General features: G+C 43.0%; 1 protein-coding gene across 1 annotated transcript in view; it reads right to left on the bottom strand.

Annotated features, from left to right (window-relative positions):
• TGFB2 (transforming growth factor, beta 2) overlaps positions 1–19006 on the bottom strand; it is a 63422-nt gene that overhangs the window by 17330 nt on the left and 27086 nt on the right. Inside the window, exon 2 of the mRNA XM_010562140.1 lies at positions 3326–3489. Coding sequence (XP_010560442.1) covers positions 3326–3489 — 164 coding nt within the window. The remainder of the gene's footprint in view (positions 1–3325; positions 3490–19006) is intronic.

Raw genomic sequence — 19006 nt, 5'->3', positions numbered from 1 at the left:
CATGTGGCGCAGTGGAAGGACGGGAGGAGAAGCGCGGGAGAGCACTCCCTGCGTCTGAGGTCATGTTGCTTCCTTCCGTCCTTCCCTCCAGCTTCCCACTCTCCAACGTGCTGATGATCAGCAGCACCACCAGCAGATTAACCCTCACTTTTGGGCAGAGGAAACAACAGAAAAGATAGTGCCTTTAAAGAATTTAATTTTCTGTGGCTTCACTTAATCAAAGCCAAGAAGAGACAGAAGCTTTTATACCAGCCTTATAACAGAAACTTAATTCCTCTTACTACTTCTAGTAACTACTTCTATGAGTTTTTATTATTTTCCATCCTAAGACCACTTAATATGTGCACTGTGCTTCCCATCTGCACAGGAACACACAGATGTGGCTGACTAATCCTTAAATACCAAGAGAAGTATTCTGGGTGAAAACAGACATTAAAGAAACTGTTTCTGCTCTCAGGGATTACCACTTGCCCACTGGCTTCGCAGACGCATCCAGAGCACCTCCATGAGAATTAATCTCCAGGACCTACTGCCCGGAAAAACCTCGGGGGCAGCAGGCCTGCAAACAGATCCACAACCACTCGTTCCTAGCACAAATACAACAGGGTGCTCTCTGCTCCAACCATGCCTCTGAAGCAGGAACGGGGTCCTGCTGCTGCTGCGCTGGGGGCTGGGAGCAAGGGGCTACGGCCCTGACTCGCCACGCCAAGCAGCCCCAGACTGCCTTCCTGGAGTCAGTGCAAACAAGGGCTGCAGGAAAACACTAAGTCCTTTTCTGATGTGGTTTGGAAAAGGGAGCCAAGTATAGCCCGAGGAAAGCTTAGCTGAAAAGGTGCAGTCTTGCATTTCTCTTTTCATTTTAAGGGGTAGATCTGTAAGGTCAGAGGACCACACAAAGAAAGAATCAGGAGGAGAAACAAAATATTTATATTCTGCTTGCTTATTTTTTCCATTTACGCTGCACATCTGTCTCTAGCTGTTCCTAAAATAGTCCCTCAGAGTAACATCGTCCCTTCTGCACCAGTGGTATATATACTACTACTACACTGCCACCAGACTAAATCAGAGAGCTCTTGGAGTGCAGTTAGGAGACTTGCATGTGTTCAGGGACAGCTACTTTCCCAGTGAACCACAACAAGAGAGCTCTCACTCTCCAGAAGACTTCTGCCCCTCTCTTCCTGCTTGACTGAAAAAGACGAGGGGACACAGGAACAACCATTACCTGAAACTGCAGGTATGACAGGAATTTCAAAAACCCTCATCAAGAAGATCTCCTCAGCAAAGCAAAACACTAGGCAACCTGAAACTTGGCAGGAGGAAAAAAAAAACAAACCCTAATAATTAAATGTTGCTTATGCAAGATGAAAAACCACATTGTTCCTTCTGGGCACAACAGCCCTGGCAAGTCTAGCACATATCTCACAAGACAGGAAGTAGTGCTTATGCACGGAGGAGGAGTGGTGGCTGTACGTGCCAACTCCACCAGCAATCTCCTCTGCAAGGCTTGCTCTCCATGCATGGCTTTTCATGCTGGAAGCAAAGATACCTGAAGAAGTCTTCAGGCCCTACAGAATGTATTTGCCTCTCCCACTTCCACTGAAATGAGCATCTTCCTCATTCTCCCCTTTTACCTCCCATGTTTGTACCTTCATCCACTGCTAGACAACCCTATCTGCACTATCCATCTATCATTACGCAGTCCTGGAGCTCCTCTAGCATCACTGTGGCACCAATGCCTCCTACCCATCCTTCCTCACCTTCAGCTCCTTAAGATTTTCTTCTTTCTAATCTCTAAAAACCATATACTAAGTTTTAGGATGCTTTCTATAGCACGGTTGTACAATACATCACAGAATCATAGAATATCTCAAGTTGGAAGGGACCCACAAGGATCATGTTTCTCTCCTCTTCAATTTCTCCCTGCTTTTGCTTTTCCTGTTAAACACTGCATGCTAACCTCACACGTTGTGATGGAGATTACATGCAGTGGTATTTAGGGAGTCTCATGCTCCTGCAGTAGATCTGCTGCCAAGGAACTCAAGCAGTTCAGACTGGCCATCACAGAGCTAAAATAATACCTCCACACAAGGTTTTGGGGAGAGCTGCATACAAGATTGCAAGAAATAAGTATGACCAAAGCAGGGGAAAAACAACCAACAGAAAAGGCTACAGGAGCTTGTAAGAAGTAAAGCAGAGAGAGGAACTAACAGGCAGCTTTTATCATTTTAATAGGTGCTCTGCAAGCAAAACGCACCAGAGACATCTTGCCTCTCTACAGGCCAAGCAGCAAAGTAACATGCCTAAAATACGCCTGGCACACACACTCAGAGCTCCCTGCCTTTGGCTTGCCTGTTACTTGGTGGAGGAAAGACCTAATCCTACAATAACCTGCACTCATTATTCACCTAACACTTCACTCAATATGCCCCACCCAGCCTAAAAAAGAAACTGCCTTACTCACCAGCTATATATTTATCTAACGGACCCAGGTACCTGCCCTGGATGCAGGTGCCAGTCATTTCTATGGGCACAGGATTGCTGAAGTCAGGCTCTCTCAAATAAGCTCCAGCTGTTTCTCATCACAAGGCAAAATCCCAGCCAAGCAAAGGCAATTTTTCTCTACCTCCGCTGAACCCTTTGTGTCCCATGTTCCTTAAACACGGAAAGGCAATGAACCGAGCTCAGGCAACCACAGCTGTACTCCTTTCAGGTGGCTGACTAACAGCTCTCAAAAGTAGAACAACAGAAAGCCCAGAGATGCCATCAACTCCTTTTAGGATGTCTGAACAGTGAGGTCAAGCCAGAACATACAATCGTTTCAACAGGCTGGTGCGGCAGCATCACAGGGACTTGTGTAATTCTCTGTGATGGCTGTTACATATAGATGACACAGCGACTCTCATTAAAGATTCCTAGCCTTCAACAAATGACACGCTATTTAGTCAACTTTTCTGCCAGCCTGCCCTTTGGACAGAAGGCAGCCAGATCGCAGTCATGAAGCCAAGCACCCAGTGACCACCTGTGGACCTGAACTGCATTCAACTGGGAATCACGCTTTTTCTACGTTTAAGCAATGTTTGAACAGTCCAGTGCGCAGAAAAGGGTGTTTCTTCTAGAAGACATTTGCTAGAAAAAGTTTGCACATTTCAGCTTCATATGATTTTGAATTAAGTCCCTTGTAGGAAAGGCACAGGAAATATGAGGCTACTTTGGAAAGATGGGACTCAACCGCTTCTCCCTGTGGTTTTTTCCACCTGCTAGATGGGTACAAGGCGAGTTTGCTGCAGAAAGACGGGGAGCTGACACGTGCAAAGTGCCACCATACCTGGTACAGCTCTATCCGCTGCTCCGAGACCCGCGCCTTCGAGTTCTGCAGGCGGAAGACCCTAAACTCGGCCTTCACCAAGTTGGAGGCGTTTTTCTCCATCGCTGAGACGTCAAATCTGACGATTCGGAAGTAGAGGCTGTAATAGCTCGGTGGGATGGCATCTGCAAGAAGGCAGCATGATTTTATTTTTTTGTAATGATAAAATACATTGTTCCTTCAAACAGTGTAATACAAGACAGCCTCAGTAAGGGGAAAATCTGTAGCATGATTCAGTTTCCAATGGTGAATTTAATATTATTAACAATTTAATAAAAAAACCCCCGAACAACCCCACATGTGTTTGATTATAGGAATACCATATTAACAGAGATTAACAACTATTTCCAACTCTATTTCAGGTCATGCATTTAAACCTCCCCTCTTTCAACATACTGGTGGAAAATCCCAGATGCTTATAAATTGGGAAAAAATCACAGCAGTTGGTATCTGGAAAATGCCTTCAGACTTGCATAGAGTTCACAGGGTTCTGCTAAGACAACAAGTAACAGCAACTCATCTGATTCTGTATGTTCTCTGAAGCCCATTTCCCCCCAGAATATGGAGCATAAATTAGCCAGCTTCAGTTTTTGTTTCACATTTAGTTATTAAAGGGTTTTATTGGAACAAAATATTCATTCTGATTACAGTGACAAGGGCAGGAAGAGAAGAGGAAGAAGAAAGGGAGGGAAAAGGCAAGCAGGTAGTAGACATTATAAGCAGAATTACATGAATTTTGACCACTTGGAAGCAGTAAAAGCCATAAATGCAACCCCCCCACTATGTATTGGGGAGAAAGCAGAAAAAAACCCAGAAAAATGGACTCAAGTCTTCAGTAACAGTGTTAAACATACCAGTTTAGGTTTCAAAACAGTCTCTTCCTCCTTCCCAGCTGTCAACCCTGACTGAGCCTAAGCAGCAAGGCACTTCTGCACAACCTGGGTCACCCTAAAGGGTTCAGCGATCGTCTGAGGCCTTCCCACCCCGTCCCGGCCAGCAGCACCAGGAGAAACCGGCACCGGCGTCCCGACCACCCTCCCTGTGTTCCCGGTGTCCCGACCACCCTCCCTGTGTTCCTGGCGTCCTGACCACCCTCCCTGTGTTCCCGGTGTCCTGACCACCCTCCCTGCGTGCCTGGCACCCTCCTGGCCCTGCTGCTGCCAGGGCTCTCCTCACACTGCAGAGCCAAACTCGGAGAGGAGTCGAAATGACTCAGAGGCAGTAAAAACTCCATTCAAACCCAGGGAAAGGTTTCCTCTTTTCTTACAGTGTGAAAACTGGAGTGGAGAGAGGAAAAAAAGGAAAGAAGAAGATTGTATTTAGGGGGCGAGGGGGGGGATTTTCAGCTGAGGAAGCAAAGCTCACAGGCCTCCCTGGGGCCACGCCAGCAGGAAGACTTCAGATAATAATTGCAAAATGCAAAGTTTTCCCTCTAGTCACGTAGCTCAGGATTTGTCATGCAGTGGCAGGAGATGACAGCCTCACCATTAGGGAGGTGAGCAGTTCAGCGCCTGTGAAAGACCCAGGCCTTGTCCGAAATCCCAGCGAGGCCTCCTGCTCCGCAGCCTCCCCTGGCTATCCAGGCCATTAATCCAGGCATCCATCAACTGAATAAAGTACCTTCTTCTGGAACATACCTAATTCTTAATAGATATAATACACACAAGTTGTCACTTCTGTGTAAAGAGATGGGAGAAGCCAAGTCCAGTACGTTTACCATTATTTCTAACTACTAATGATTAAAGATAGTTGGAATAAATCCTTAATGTTTATTCTCATCAATAAGACATATTAATAACTTAAAGACCTTCTTCCAATTACTTAGTGTTTCTAGACTGGCTGCTATTACCAGAACTTCTGAGCAACATAGCAGCTCCTGGCTACACAAGGCAACACCACTCGCAGTTACCCATTTAATAACCGATTTGTTGTAGCTCTTTGAATAATTCTAAATTCAAACTGACTACAGAATAAATACCAAGTACAAGTCAGCCACAGGAGAAATAAACCAAATTTATTCTGTCTTCACAAAATTCACAAACACACATCCTCTACATAATTGAGCCAAAATCTCTTTTTTAAAGATCAAAGGTAAAAACTCCTAAAAACAATCCTAGCTATGAGAATATCTTTGACAGTAAAGAAATAATCTTGACCTCAACTGTAAATGTGTTACAAGTGAGAGATGACTCTCATGTTCTCAAAATACTTAAAAAAAAACCTCTGAAAGAATACTTCCTAAAGCAGACTCTCAGTATGGCAAATGGGTAAAGAGGTAAAATACAAACAGGAAGCCCCAGGCTTCCTTATGATCCCATTTAATTAAAGAAACAAAAAAAAGGTTCTCAAATTTTCACATCTGCCATGCTCAAAAATAAACCCCAAAGCATCACGATCAGTATTCTTGCCTACCAGGCACATTGACAGAAAACTGCTACAATCTTATAGTAAGAACTCAAAGAAAAAGAGATGTAAATTATCCCCGCACCAGAACTGCTCCTCTCTCCCATGAGCAACACATTAGTGCTGGTCATCCTCAAAATACCAAATGAGGGTCTTCTGAGAAAAGCTTAACTTTATGCAACAATGATCTTAATTTCCATATGTTTTGCAAATTCTTATAAAAGCTACTCAGTTCAGAGATTATATCCTCATTTAAGAGAGACATAATATCTTCAACTTATTTTTCTGTTACAGGGAACTCCGAGACTACTACTGTTCTTCAGCCAAACCTAATCCTACTAGGAATATAATTTGGCATAATAGTATGTATATATAAGATTGATGCTTCCAGGACGAGTTGTAAGTTGTCCTTCCCTGTCATTTATCTGAGGCATCAACCTACCATTTCATTCCCTGTGGACAAGCCAAACTAACAGCCAACCACTCGCCCTGGCACAGACAAACCCTGTCCATCTTGACTTTATTTCAGATTGAAAAGTCCTATTTAACTGTCAGTTTGATTTATATTTAGCTTCTAACTTATTTCTAGAACTTTCTTATGCTATATTTGTAGTCTTTCTTTTCAGTTTCTATATTTTCGATACTGTATATTACAAATCTGTGAATATGTATCTGAATGGATTTTCCTGAACCATTTGTGCATTTACATTTTTTCTCTCTTTCATACAGAAGGAAGATAGACAGAGAAGGAATACTCTTTCAGTGTGCATGTTTTTGTGTTTGCATATGTGCATTTGTATAGACAGAGGACAAGTATTTACCTTCTACTGGAAGGCAGACGTGGGACACCCACCATGAATAAGAATGAATTCTTGCCTTACAGAAGTTTCGTCTCTCTTATAAGATAGTTTTATACCTCGAAAAGACCCACATAAGAAATTTGATTTCTTTATTCTATCATTCACGACAGTATCCATAGGAAGTCAATTCAGGAAAAGGCATTACTAATGGACAGCTGAAAAAAATAGGGTTTTTTACTAGCTGGAACCCTTCCTCTGAAAAAGAATGGCTGACTGCAGAATTGGGGTTTACGTGAAAATTAATCAAGATGGAGAATTGAGACTTGCAACTCTCTTTAAGGGAATGGAAAGAATTCTATGGAGTCTGCAAGGTTTTGGATTAGCCTTTAAGTGATCTCAGATGCTGCAATTTATCTCTCTTTGTGACTCCACCTTAACCTGACAGTTGTATCAATTCGGACTCCGTTGGATACCTCTGGACTCCCCTCTGATTTTGGCCCAATGACTCCAGTAGACGCCAGGATGACTCTGACCAAGTTAGTCTGCAAACACAGTTACCCTGCTGCAGACTACACTCCTTAAGTATTCTTTGAACCATTATCATTAACGAGTGGAATTAAATCAGTATGTTTCCTGTAGCTAGGAAAACACAGATTTCTTTTGTTCTGGAGAGAGGTAATAGTAAATGCAATGAAAGATTCCATTTTTATCATCTTTAAATTATTAATTCAACCCTCAAAAAACTGAAGACTTCCAGCTGTAATAACCATAATCACAATCATCACAGTACAGTTGAGACAAGAGTTATAAACCACAGTTGGAGAAGGTGAAGGCAGCATCCCTCCCTCCTCCCTCTAGCCTGCCGAACACCGAGCATCACAAGTTTAGTTTTTTTATTCTTTTTGGTTTTGTTTTTTCTTGAACAAGCTGAAACTTCATCAGCTGCTTTACACAGGACAGTCCAAACTGCCAGGTTAAAACGTATTCTGGTATGTGGGTGTTTAAGTGCATAAGGACACTGTGGTTTCTGTGCTTCTTACTGACTTTGTTCAAATTCCAGCATCCTCTAAGCTCCTGTGCCAGCAACTAGGACAGAAAGCAGCCCTGCTCTGACAAAGCAGAAAAGCACTGATGGGAGGGGTGCAGACCTATCCCAAAATACTCAACAGTACGCAGTATTGCTCCAGGTTGGAGCATCGTTGACAGGAGAGACTGAACACATCCTCTGACCGACCATCCAAAACAGCACGTAGACCCCCAGACATTGCTTCTGGGAGGAGAGCGAGATGGAGTCAAGCTCCCTTAAACCAAAAGTGGGAATGGAAGGAGTTTGTTTCATGCTGGAGATGCTCCCCACATCAGGAATCTCCTGCATAAAAGGATGACACTTTTGCCTTCCACAGTTGTGTTTGATGAACTAAGCCCTGCATTTCCACAGCTTTCCTCACAAGTACTGCGTGTACTGACATTTCAGGAGAAACAAAACACTCTGACACAGCTCTTCTGAGAGCTGGGCTTTTGTTCTGGCGAGGAAAAAGACCTAAATTCAAACGTATCCAAACGAGGCTTTTTTCCCCCCTCTGAATTTTCATTTCTGCTATTGAAACAAAAAAATCAATTATATGCACAGCCCAAGTTAGGAAATGTAAACAACTTTTCTCTTCTCGTTGGAAGAGGCCAGACAGGCCGACTTCACACATACACCCACACTGGAAAGGCTGAGAGCTTCAATCTAATCCTTCCATCAAGGGCTTATAATAAATGCTCCAAAGATTTATTTTTATTCCCTTTTGTGTTTATTAAACTTTGGAGGGTTTCTTTTCCTTTTTCTTTTCTTTCTGGTGCTTTGCCCATTCTTTATTACGGCAGCTACAAAACATGGAGTGCCCTTTTCTTCTCACCCTCTTTTTTTTTTTTCCCCTCCTCCTCTTTCTAACTGCAGTACATGAATGACCATGTAGTAGGCTTTGAAGCAGCACATGCAAATATTTATAAGAGTAGCTTGATTGTTATTAAATGCAGTTGTTATGCTTTCCACGCTCTGGCAAGCTTCCCTAACCCCTCTAACTATTAGGACCATTTAGGCTGTTTAGATTTCAGCTCACTGATAGCAAATCCTACATTTTTTTTGTAACGAGCAGCATAATGTGACATCGTTTCTCCCCCGTGTGAATTTTACTCTCTGCTCAGCATACGAGTTCCTGCCACGAGCCGGGTCAGGCTGCCTTTAAGGACATCCAGACGTGGTAAGTAAAGCAGCATGCATAAGACTGCTGGAAGGATGGGCAGCTCGTCAGCTGTAATGGCACATCTTTCCAGCAGGATCCCATCCTTCCTCTCAGGCACACTTGGGTCACAAATCTTCTCCTCTTTTCCAGGGGAAAGTCTCTCCAAGAAATCAGAAACTTGTTTAATGCATCTGGGCTCCCAAAGCCCACGGATAATTACTCTGCTCACCCCCCCTGACCCTGACGTGACTGCAGAATTCTGCTGGAAACTGCCTCTGCAATGAAAGGGGGTATATAAATACAGTGAACCAAATTACAGAGGCCTACAGGTCATATTTGGACACTGGGATTGGCCCTCAGAGGTAGATCAGTTGTACATCAGCTTTCCATTAGCTCTGAAACTCTATCCTGCTATGACATTAAGTTATGAGTATATCCATTAGCTAATCAGTGCTCTTGGACAGAAATACTTGTGCTGCTCTCCACTCAGACATTGCTTCCAGCCTCTTGCAGCAAGGGTTCAAAGTCAGAGTACAAAAGCAGTGTAAGAGCCTTACTCCAGTATTCATTTTTACCTACAAAGCTGCCAATGAATTATTACCTTTATCTGTCATCAACCATCAGCTGTTGAGGAGGGTCACTGCACTGAAAGTCAGAAAAAAACCTGCTGGGAACACAGTGGATCAGGCTTTCAGCTAAGACCCAATGGCTCTGGAGCAGTTCTTCTTGCAGAACGGGGTATGCGTGCACCTACAGTGCAATGTTAAGACACAAGGCCTGTTATTGCACCTTTTTTGGTAAAGAACCCATGCCAGAAACTGGCCACTAGGAATCTTCAGCTCATAGATAATTTATCCATGGCAAAGTGATGTGGATGGTTCACAATTCCACGTTTCCCAATAACTTCAGTCTTGGTATTTACTGCACATGGGTACGCCGACACTTAACAAGAGAAACAGAGAGGCATATATAAAGGAAGACAGAGCTTTCTTCATCAGAAAGACAGACAGACAGAAAGCAGGTTGGGGATCCAATTGCTGGATGACCCTTCTGAGCATCAGAACAACTGAAGACTGAAATCTGAAACCACTTCCCTCTTTTACCACCAATGCTGACCCCTGGACCTGTCCCTGCAGTCACATGGGGAAGCCTCAATTAGAGCCCTGAGGTGATTCTCCTGGAGAAAACCCAAAGAAACAAAACCTCACTCCTACAGGGACTTTCTTTCACCAGTTACACTAACAGAAGCCAATTCTGAAGATGTTTTCTTATTTCAGTAACTTCTTATATTAGTTAACTTTTCCTTTCTTTGGAATGATGACACACAGAGCTCCTGATATGCAGCAGGGAATCCATACGTGTAATTATTATGCCATAACCTGGCTATGAAGACTCAATAAATGTCACTAGTAGACTCTAGAGTGCTCAGATCAAAGACACTTGGCAGTGCTCACATAGCACAAATGCATGGGTTATTTTTTCTACCTACACTGTCTCTGTAAAGCTCCACATGACCTAAAAATATGTACCAGTGAAGGTCTAGGTGGGCATGGGTTTGGAAAAGAATAATTACATAATTACCAGATTTTGTGACATATTTTCCACTGTCGAACCATTTGCTAATCCTCTTTTAAAACACACTAAGATCTATGACAATATATGAAAAGTAAACAACCCCAGGATGTCCTCCAGATTGAAGAGATAGGTACAATGAGGCAAATATGGAATCTTCTGAAGATATGTTTATGAAATTATGTGTTCCTTACTTAAAATCTGACAAGGGCCTTTGGTTCTGCTGCTACTTCCTCATTGCTTCACCAAGCCTGAATCAAAAGATGACTAGCCAAAGCTATGACCTCAATAGCACACTGATATGGTAGTCTTGTTTCCAGTTACCCAAATAATTAATTCCTTCAAGGTACTCCTATTGCTCTGGAGTTTGATGGACTTTGACACTCTTACGTAACTGTCTTTTGTACTCTTGATTTCTGTAATGGTGAAAAACATCCTGCAGTCATCTTTGCGTCAAAATGCAACTGGCATAGTAAGGACACTGAGACAGTGTAATTAGCCACTGGAGAATCATAGAGTTAAGTGAAATTTTAGGGTAAGTTCTCACAAAGACAAGTAGTAAAATAAAACTCAAATCATTGGTGTTGTCGTAGTAAAGCTGCTGCATGGGATTCTTGGTACAAAACAAGTTAAGTCTTGGCTTTGTGGGACATTTTAGAGATGCAAAGAGAAGGGCATCTCATTACATACTCCCTAATTTATGTCACTTCATCTCCACTAGCACATTGGAGCTGGATATGAGTCCTACGTTGGGCATCAAACCCTGCCAAGAAAAGCTACCACTGCTGTTTTAAGGCTGTAACAATACAACCCATTTTAAACTTTCTTTTTTGTTGTTGTTGTAATTGATCTCCCTGGGCTGGGCCAAATCATGTTGCCAGTTCAACCTCAACTGTATTTACATGCTGCAGCTGAAACTGACTTTGGATGTTCCTTAATTTGGCCTGGAGACCATTGTAAGAAGGGCTGTAGTTTTCCTGTACCACTGAACTGTCTGATTTAAGTGAATCTTATCAGCCAGAAAGCCCTCATTTAAATCCTTTTTTTCCACTGGACTTTCTCTCTCTGCCACCCTTTCACAATTATTCTCGTGAAGCTACCAGTCTTTGTAGGCTCAGTCCGAAACACTGTTTAGCCTGAAAAAATCCATACTACTCACACCAGCTAGAAAGAAGGAAGACAAAATACCTGTTTTGAACAATCAGCTATGGCTTCTTCTTTCCTCCCTCTCCTGCAGGTACTGTATAAAGGAGAACTGCTGGGCCAGCATCACATACGTTTGTTCACCTCCTGTGAGGTGCAACACCAACAACCGAGAAGTCTGGGCTATGACAGATCCCCAAATGAACCCTTCTTGAAAAAAAAGTTTGCAGCTATTCCATCACCCAAAAGGCAAAGGAGAGTAAAATTTAACACCAAAGAGAAAAACTGCAGGAGCATTCTGCTTTATCTGAGATGATCAAAAGCCTCAAAGTCCATGTGATCATTCTCCTGTGAACAACAGAGAGGCAGAGGCGTTACTGTGTCACTCATTGCTGCTGCAACGGGACGGAGATTTAATGTGGGCACAGGCTCCCACAGAAAGACCCAGCTTCCCTTCCCAGACCATGCTGTGAATGCTAATGTACAGCAAGCAGAAAGGGTTTAACCTCTTTTGTGCTTTAAGCCAGGCTCTAAAGACTAGACCAGATTTTCAAGTATTTAGCACCCAGTATTTTGAGGTTTTTTTTGTTGTTCGTGGTTTTTAAATTTTTTCAAATGTCCCTAGAATGAAGTCTTCCAACTGGATGTTTCTGGCTTGATTTTCAAAGAGCCTAACTGTTCTTGTGTTCTTTTGAACATCAGTTTTGGGTTTTGGCACTGAAATGGAGCTGGATCTCTCTTGGCCAGCTAGTCCCAGCTGTGGGTGCTGACGCTTACAGAAAACCTTCACCTTAAATCTTGCCTCCTCACCTTGCCTAAAAACCTAAAGCAAAAATTCTGTCAGTCTCTGCGAGCTGGAATGTAGCCACATATGTAGAAAATATGAATGATTAAAAAAATTCAAAAACATATCTGCAGGATTAGAGGCCAAGTCACTTAGCTACACAGAAAACCCTCAAATCTACCAAAAAAGCAGGAAAGTAAGAAAAATCCCCTATGCATCTTTCCTCTCCCGCCCTTTCTTTTGATATCGCTTATCATCTCCAGCCTTCATGTAACTGGTCCATACAGTACTGGTCCACTGGTCAGTGCTGGGTGTCAGTGTCATCAGCTCCTATGTTTTCCTTGACTGGACGATTAAAGAACAAATACCCCACAAAAGTGCCGTGCTGCGAGAGCAGAGGCAGCAAGAACCAACCAGTGTGTGATGAAAAACCAATGCTCATAGAATAACCTTCTTTAGGGACAGGCTGTAAGCACTGTGGTGTATTGCCTGAGCAATGCTAGTGTAACCTTTTCTACACCCTCCCTGTCCCCCATCACTACTCACTTGCAAAGATTAGAAAATCTGAATGTGTTTCAGGAACGGGAGAAAAATACTTAAGAAAAACACACATAGTCCTTCTGGACAAGCTCCACAATTTAGTTTGGAGGAAATCAGTTGCCTGTGCAGGCTGTCCTGAACAAAAAGACAACACTTGTGGAATGTATAGGAAGACACCTGAAAGTAAGGAGCACAGACTGAGTGCATGAGTTTATATCTTCAAATGTATGATAAGGTAAATCAGCACAGAGATTGCAAAAACTTGTGTTATTACCACTTCACAGCCACAGGGCAGTGCTGAGGCAATTACAAGCCACAGTCCTGGTCCTTTACAAACTCTCCTGTCCTGAGAGTGTGTTCTGTTGAATAAGACTGAATTCCTCTAAGAAAGTACACTTTTCTTTTGCAACTCTGAAGAAAGTGAGGACTGCCCAGAAGACCACTTCTGCTATAAAACAAAATGCTCTGAGTATTAACTTATAGAAGAGTCAGACTGAGCACTAAGCCTTGAATCAACTGCCCGGATCCAAACCTCTGAAGCTGGAGGAGGATCAAAAGCCAGTTGAAATCACTGAAACCTTTGGCTAAAATGAAAGGGGGAAGCTGTTCAGTCCCTTTCTGGAAAACAAAAACAAAACTCCAACCCAGGCAGACTTGGTGTGCCTAGTGCCAAATTCTCCTATTTCTTAAAAAGGAGCGTGGAGTCCCTCCCAGGGGATGGCCCCTCTTGGGACAAAGCAGCATGTGTAGCAGAGCCTCACGCCTGATCTTTCTCTCCCAGCAAGAAAGGCTATTTGCCTATTTGCAAAAACTGGAGTAACTGGAAACAGGGGTAAACTAGCACCTCGCATGGCAACACCTGCGAGTCCCCCTCAGGTGCATGGTGCTCAGTGGACACTTTCTGCCCCTGACTTTACAACTGCTTGAAGATGGATCTCCTGAAGAAAAATTCCCTCACGTGAACTCACCAGACCCTCCTCTCTGCTTGCCTTTAAAGCTTTCCAGGCTATTGGCTTGTTTTCCCTCATCCATGCTGAAATGCAGGCGTTGGATAATGCGAACAACACTGATGGATCATGAGAGCTATTTTCAGGTCTAAATTTTGAGCTGTTGAGCAATGCTTAATTGGAGTAACCTAATTACTCGGGAGTATTCTGGAGAGCAACAAATCCTGATTTTTCCATTCTGGACCATCTTTCAGCATATACAAATCTCTACACATTTTAGAAAGTCTGAAAGGTCTGACCTCAATTCTCCTCTTCTCAAAGTCCTATTTACAGGTCACCTGTCAGGCAAAGGAGCCAAGAAGGAACGTAAATACAAACCATACTGCTATCTTTGTTTCTCAACAAAGAAATCTTAATCTTGTGGCAGGTTAAAACATACGGGGTAAAGAAAGAGCACAACAGCTCACTCGCTCTCAAACATAATCCTCCTATAATCTCACCTCTGCTTATGCAACACTACAGTTTTAATAGTGAAAGAGAAAAACGCATCTTCAGATGTGTCCCTTGCTCCTGGGTTGGATGCCATCACAGCAAGCCCACAATCATGCATTCCCAACAGGAGCTGACAGATCCTTTTCTGCTGGGAAGACATGCGACAAGCTAACAGGAAAGCTGCTGTGTCCATCAACAGGCATTAGAACAAGTTATAGAGTTACCAAAGCCCCTCTGAAACCTGAGTGAAGTTTTGGTCCCATTGAAGTCACCGATAAAACATTCCCATTGCTTTCAAAAGGGCCAGGAATTTACCCCCACACTTGTAAGCACAGAGAGGATTTTCAGCACAAGAAAACCGTCTCCAGCCTCTCTGCCTCCTGTTATCCGTGAATTTAGTTTGCCAACAAAAGGTCCTTCAGCTTTCAGCAGTTATTTTGTGAACATTCAGGGAAGAACAACTCCTTTCAAATCCACATCAGGATCCTTTGAATGAAATCCCAGGTTATCATGTATCACCACTGAAATCAAATATGTAAATAGATGTGTGTTGTGTTTGGAAACTTCTCAGGTATGTACTTTGCTATTCTGCCTACAGTGGAATGTAAGAAAAATACTCCTAGTGTCTTTCATCTCTCGCCATGAAGGGCTGCTCCTCTTTCAGCTAGGAATCATAAGCAATAATTGCAAGTACAATTGCCTATCAGAGGAGAGGAGAGGAGAGGCGAGGAGAAAGGAAGAGAAGAGAAGAAAAAAAGAGGAGAGAGAGAAAAGAGAGGAGAGAGAGAAAAGAGAGAAGAAAGAAGAAGGAGAAGAGGGGGCAAAAAGAAAAAACCTCACCAGGGAACACAAACCTTTCTCAATGGCAAAGTAAAACCTGACTCAACTGACACTGTTCAGCTCAGTTTTTATGGCTGCAATGACCTCAGTGACTTAAAACAGATCAGACATTTGCAAGACTGACCAACAGTTTTCCTTGTAACAAAGAGCTTTTTTCTTTCATTTCCCAACCTTCTTCTGGGTGCATGCTACTGAAGTGATCTGATTCTGAAGATATCTTCAGAAGCAATCTGTAGCAAGAGACCTCTCCACTGGCGGGCTGAAGAGGCAGGCATGATCACAAGTCCAGCTGTATTACTTGTATATCGTATTGCTTTACCCAGAGACATTGGGATGCTGACTGCAGTGCCTAAAAACCCCTAAGCAGTCATCATACCCCCAAAACCCAAGTAACCTTGAATAATTTTTATCTAAGAAAACATTTTACCTTCTCAACAGCAGATTAGGTGTAAGGTTAGTTGTATGTGCGTGTGTTTGAGAAAGTCTATGTATGTTTATTATTTCTTTAAAATCCGTCCTCTTCCTGGCACCTTCCTCATGAATTTCACTTGCACCGACAGCCCAGCCAGCAGGATTAAAACTGGCTTCACGGTGTTATCTCAGTGCCAATTTCCTAATGAGCTATATTTAAAAAATATAAATTGTGCAGACATACTTTTATTGAATCATCAGACTCACCAAAAAAAATTACTTCTGTTATAAATCTATTCTTCCCATCAGCATACAAGACGAGCTTGGCATGCCTGCACACAGCAGCGCATGCGCCGCGTCTCTCCCTCCTCCCAGCTCCAGCGTTTCTGCAGGCACCAAAGCTGGGGTGACAGGTGGGCGAAGAAAGCGGTGCTCCTCCAGCAACACCAAAGGCAGAGAAGGCAGCCAGCCCACAGGGTCAGGCGACTGGTGAGAGCCACAGGACAGCGGTCCTGCAGGGACAACCCGCATTAGGTCCCCCCAGACTTGGGGACCAGGGCGGTCTTTTTGGGACCTCAGAAGGCAGCTCCGGTGAGGACTGTGATTAAGCCCGATCCTTGGATCAGAGCACAGGCATACACTTTCAATGCTAGAAATCAGGCTAGTATGCATATAAGGCTAACCTCTCCAAGGAAACGGACTTAATACTTCTTTTAAGGGAAGCTGTGGTTACCCGTCATACGTCTACGTCTGTAAAATTAGGCCGTTCACTAAACATCAGTTCGGTACAGCTTGCACTCTGACAGCAAACACAGTCATCACAGGCTCCGACTTGTGCCTTTAGTGCTGGATGACTTGAGCTGTGTTCTAAGCCCATGAATACGCATCTGCATTTTAATTTTCCATGTAGAAGGGCTTCTAATCGCAACTATTGTTATGAAATCCAATAGGATGGCTGGAAATCCCTTGGATATATCCTGAGGATTATACACTGCCACGGCGACGCAACACTATACAAAAATCTACTTTACAAAAAATGTACCACTGCAGAACAAAGCTGCACTGGAGAGAAAAAAACACAACTGGAAAACATTTTGAATTATTTAAAGAACTAAGAAAACTTTCCCCAAATCCAATTTTCTCCAACAGTGTCACAACAACCACAAAGCCGTCATACATGACAAACTCAGTGGTGTTGAAATCAAGGAAATGGCAGTGAAAAGACATTCTCAGGCTATTTCACAATTCAGTTGAAGCTGTTCATACTGCTGTGTTTATGTGTCTCTCTACCTTAGCACAGAATAATCCAAACATCATTTCTCTTGTTTTCAAGTCAAACATTTTACTTCCCCTCTTATTCATCTGCAGGGTGGTTCAACCAACTGGAAGTGAATGTATGCAAGATAAGTGGTAAAATCAGTCTGAATATTTAGTAGAATAACAGGGCAAGAAGCCTACCACTCCGCTTCAGAGAAACAGCATAGGCATTGGCTTCACTTTAAACACAATCCTGCTGAAGTCATCCTATGAGCTTTCCTATGCAGCCAAAACTTAGAAGCTTTCCTGCCTCAGAGCCCCTAGCTGGGAGGGAGAATGGGAGGAATCCAGTCCTCATGAAACTCCTCAGACTAAGGAGAGCTTACAGGACCAAATCCTTCATGCACCACACACTTGCAATGTGATTTTTGTTACTGCTTTCCCAACCTACCCAAACCTGTGTTTTGGAGAGGGCTCCTCTGTGCAGGAGCAATAGTGGCTGATAGCTTTCATGCCTATGCTGTTAGTGGCCTTCCAGTTCAAACTCTTGGTGACAGAGATGAAAACGAGTGTCAACTTTCTGTGAGCATGCAGAGATTTACCTGCTAGGCTGAGCTCATCCTGTTCATCTCAAACTGGCCAAAGGACAGCCACCTGCCACTAATGCTCTCCAGGCCTCCCCAGCCTAGATTAAATTCCAGTCTAGATAGAGCCATCCAGTCTCCCAAAACCCCTTTTCTTTTTAAAATTGGAAGAGAGTACACTTTGAACCGACAGACGTTGGTTAACATAGATCCCTTGCACAGAGATCAAATTAAACAGTGCATCCCACAGAACCCAGGAGGGCAGCGGTCTTTGCTCTGTCATGGATGACTGTACTGCATAAGAGTATACTATAAACAGTGCTCTAAGTTGCTTTTCCTGTTAACATGGACCTAGAAGGGGTAGGGTCCTACTGCTGCAGGTCTGGAGCACAAAGTACTGTCTGTTACCTATGGCTGCAGACTACCGCACATAAGGCGATGCACCTTTGAACTGCTGTCTCCTGATCAAACCATGAACTATCCTTTTCCTCCCTCTGTCTACATACTTATACAGCCCTATGACCACAGTTTTTAAGTGTACGTCTATCACTCATCACAGTTGGTAGTAGCTCTTTTACTTTTGCTGCCTCATCTCACTTGGAGCTCTCCCATCATTTCATTCCTTTAAACCACTCAGCCATTTCCCCTCTTCAATTAGTCCCTTAAAACTTTCCTTCCTCTTAAGCTTATGATTATTCTTTCATTAGAGCATTTTATGGTGCCCTCTAAGGAGAACAAAATGAAATACCCCTCGCCCCACCCCAATTACACTGTCACGTTCTGTGCGGTAGAATAACGTACAACTTGTAAGAAACTGAGCCAATACACAGATTGATAATGAAGGTAACACCATCAAGTTTCACTCTCTTCTGGAAGGGGAAGAGAGTAAAATTGAATATACAGTCATAAAATACATGAAATTAAATAGGCCTCTGCAAATGAAAGTTGCCTGTGAAAATACTTTCCAGGTCTATGGTTTTAATTACTACATAAATGAATGGAAAACAGGATTAAGGAATTTGCACAATTGTTACACATCATATTTGGAATCGTAGCATTTTTTTCAGCTACAATAGCATGAAGGCATAATCCAATAAAGTCCAACTGAACTGGATCCAGCTTCTCCCTGATATTTTGGTTTGGTAGACAAGAATCTGAAATCGTTCTCCAGCAGCGCTCACATGGGACTGAAACATGCAATATTGGGGTGATTTTGCAAAGCTTCCTCATTTCTTGTCAGGCTTTGGACTTTATGATTTGCACAGATTAAAGATGTTTATGAGTTCCAGTAATTCAGCTTTGCTCATTTACCAGCTGTTTTTAAACAGAGATTGCAAGCACCAATTGAATTGTGGACCACGATCTCTTCTAAAAGGAGAAGTCCTCTGAGTAGACAAAGCCATCTGGGTACAAAAGCAAAGTGTGCACAGGAGCAAAAGCGTTAAAACTGCTCTTGTGCCCGTGTAAGAATCCATTCATGTTTACAAACACAAAAGCTTAGGGCTTTTCATCCATGGCTAGAGTAGACTTTCATTCCGCCCCCCCCTTCCTTTTTCTGTTTTAATTTTACTGCCATGCACATTGATTTTAGCCTGAATAAACTGCCCATGAGTGACTGTTCTTTACATGTCTTCATGTAAG

Source organism: Haliaeetus leucocephalus, unplaced genomic scaffold (assembly GCF_000737465.1).
Source record: "Haliaeetus leucocephalus isolate CR32 unplaced genomic scaffold, Haliaeetus_leucocephalus-4.0 Scaffold156, whole genome shotgun sequence".
Taxonomy (NCBI): domain Eukaryota; kingdom Metazoa; phylum Chordata; class Aves; order Accipitriformes; family Accipitridae; genus Haliaeetus; species Haliaeetus leucocephalus.
Note: the sequence above shows the minus strand (reverse complement) of the source record. Positions and strands in the feature narration are given on the sequence as shown.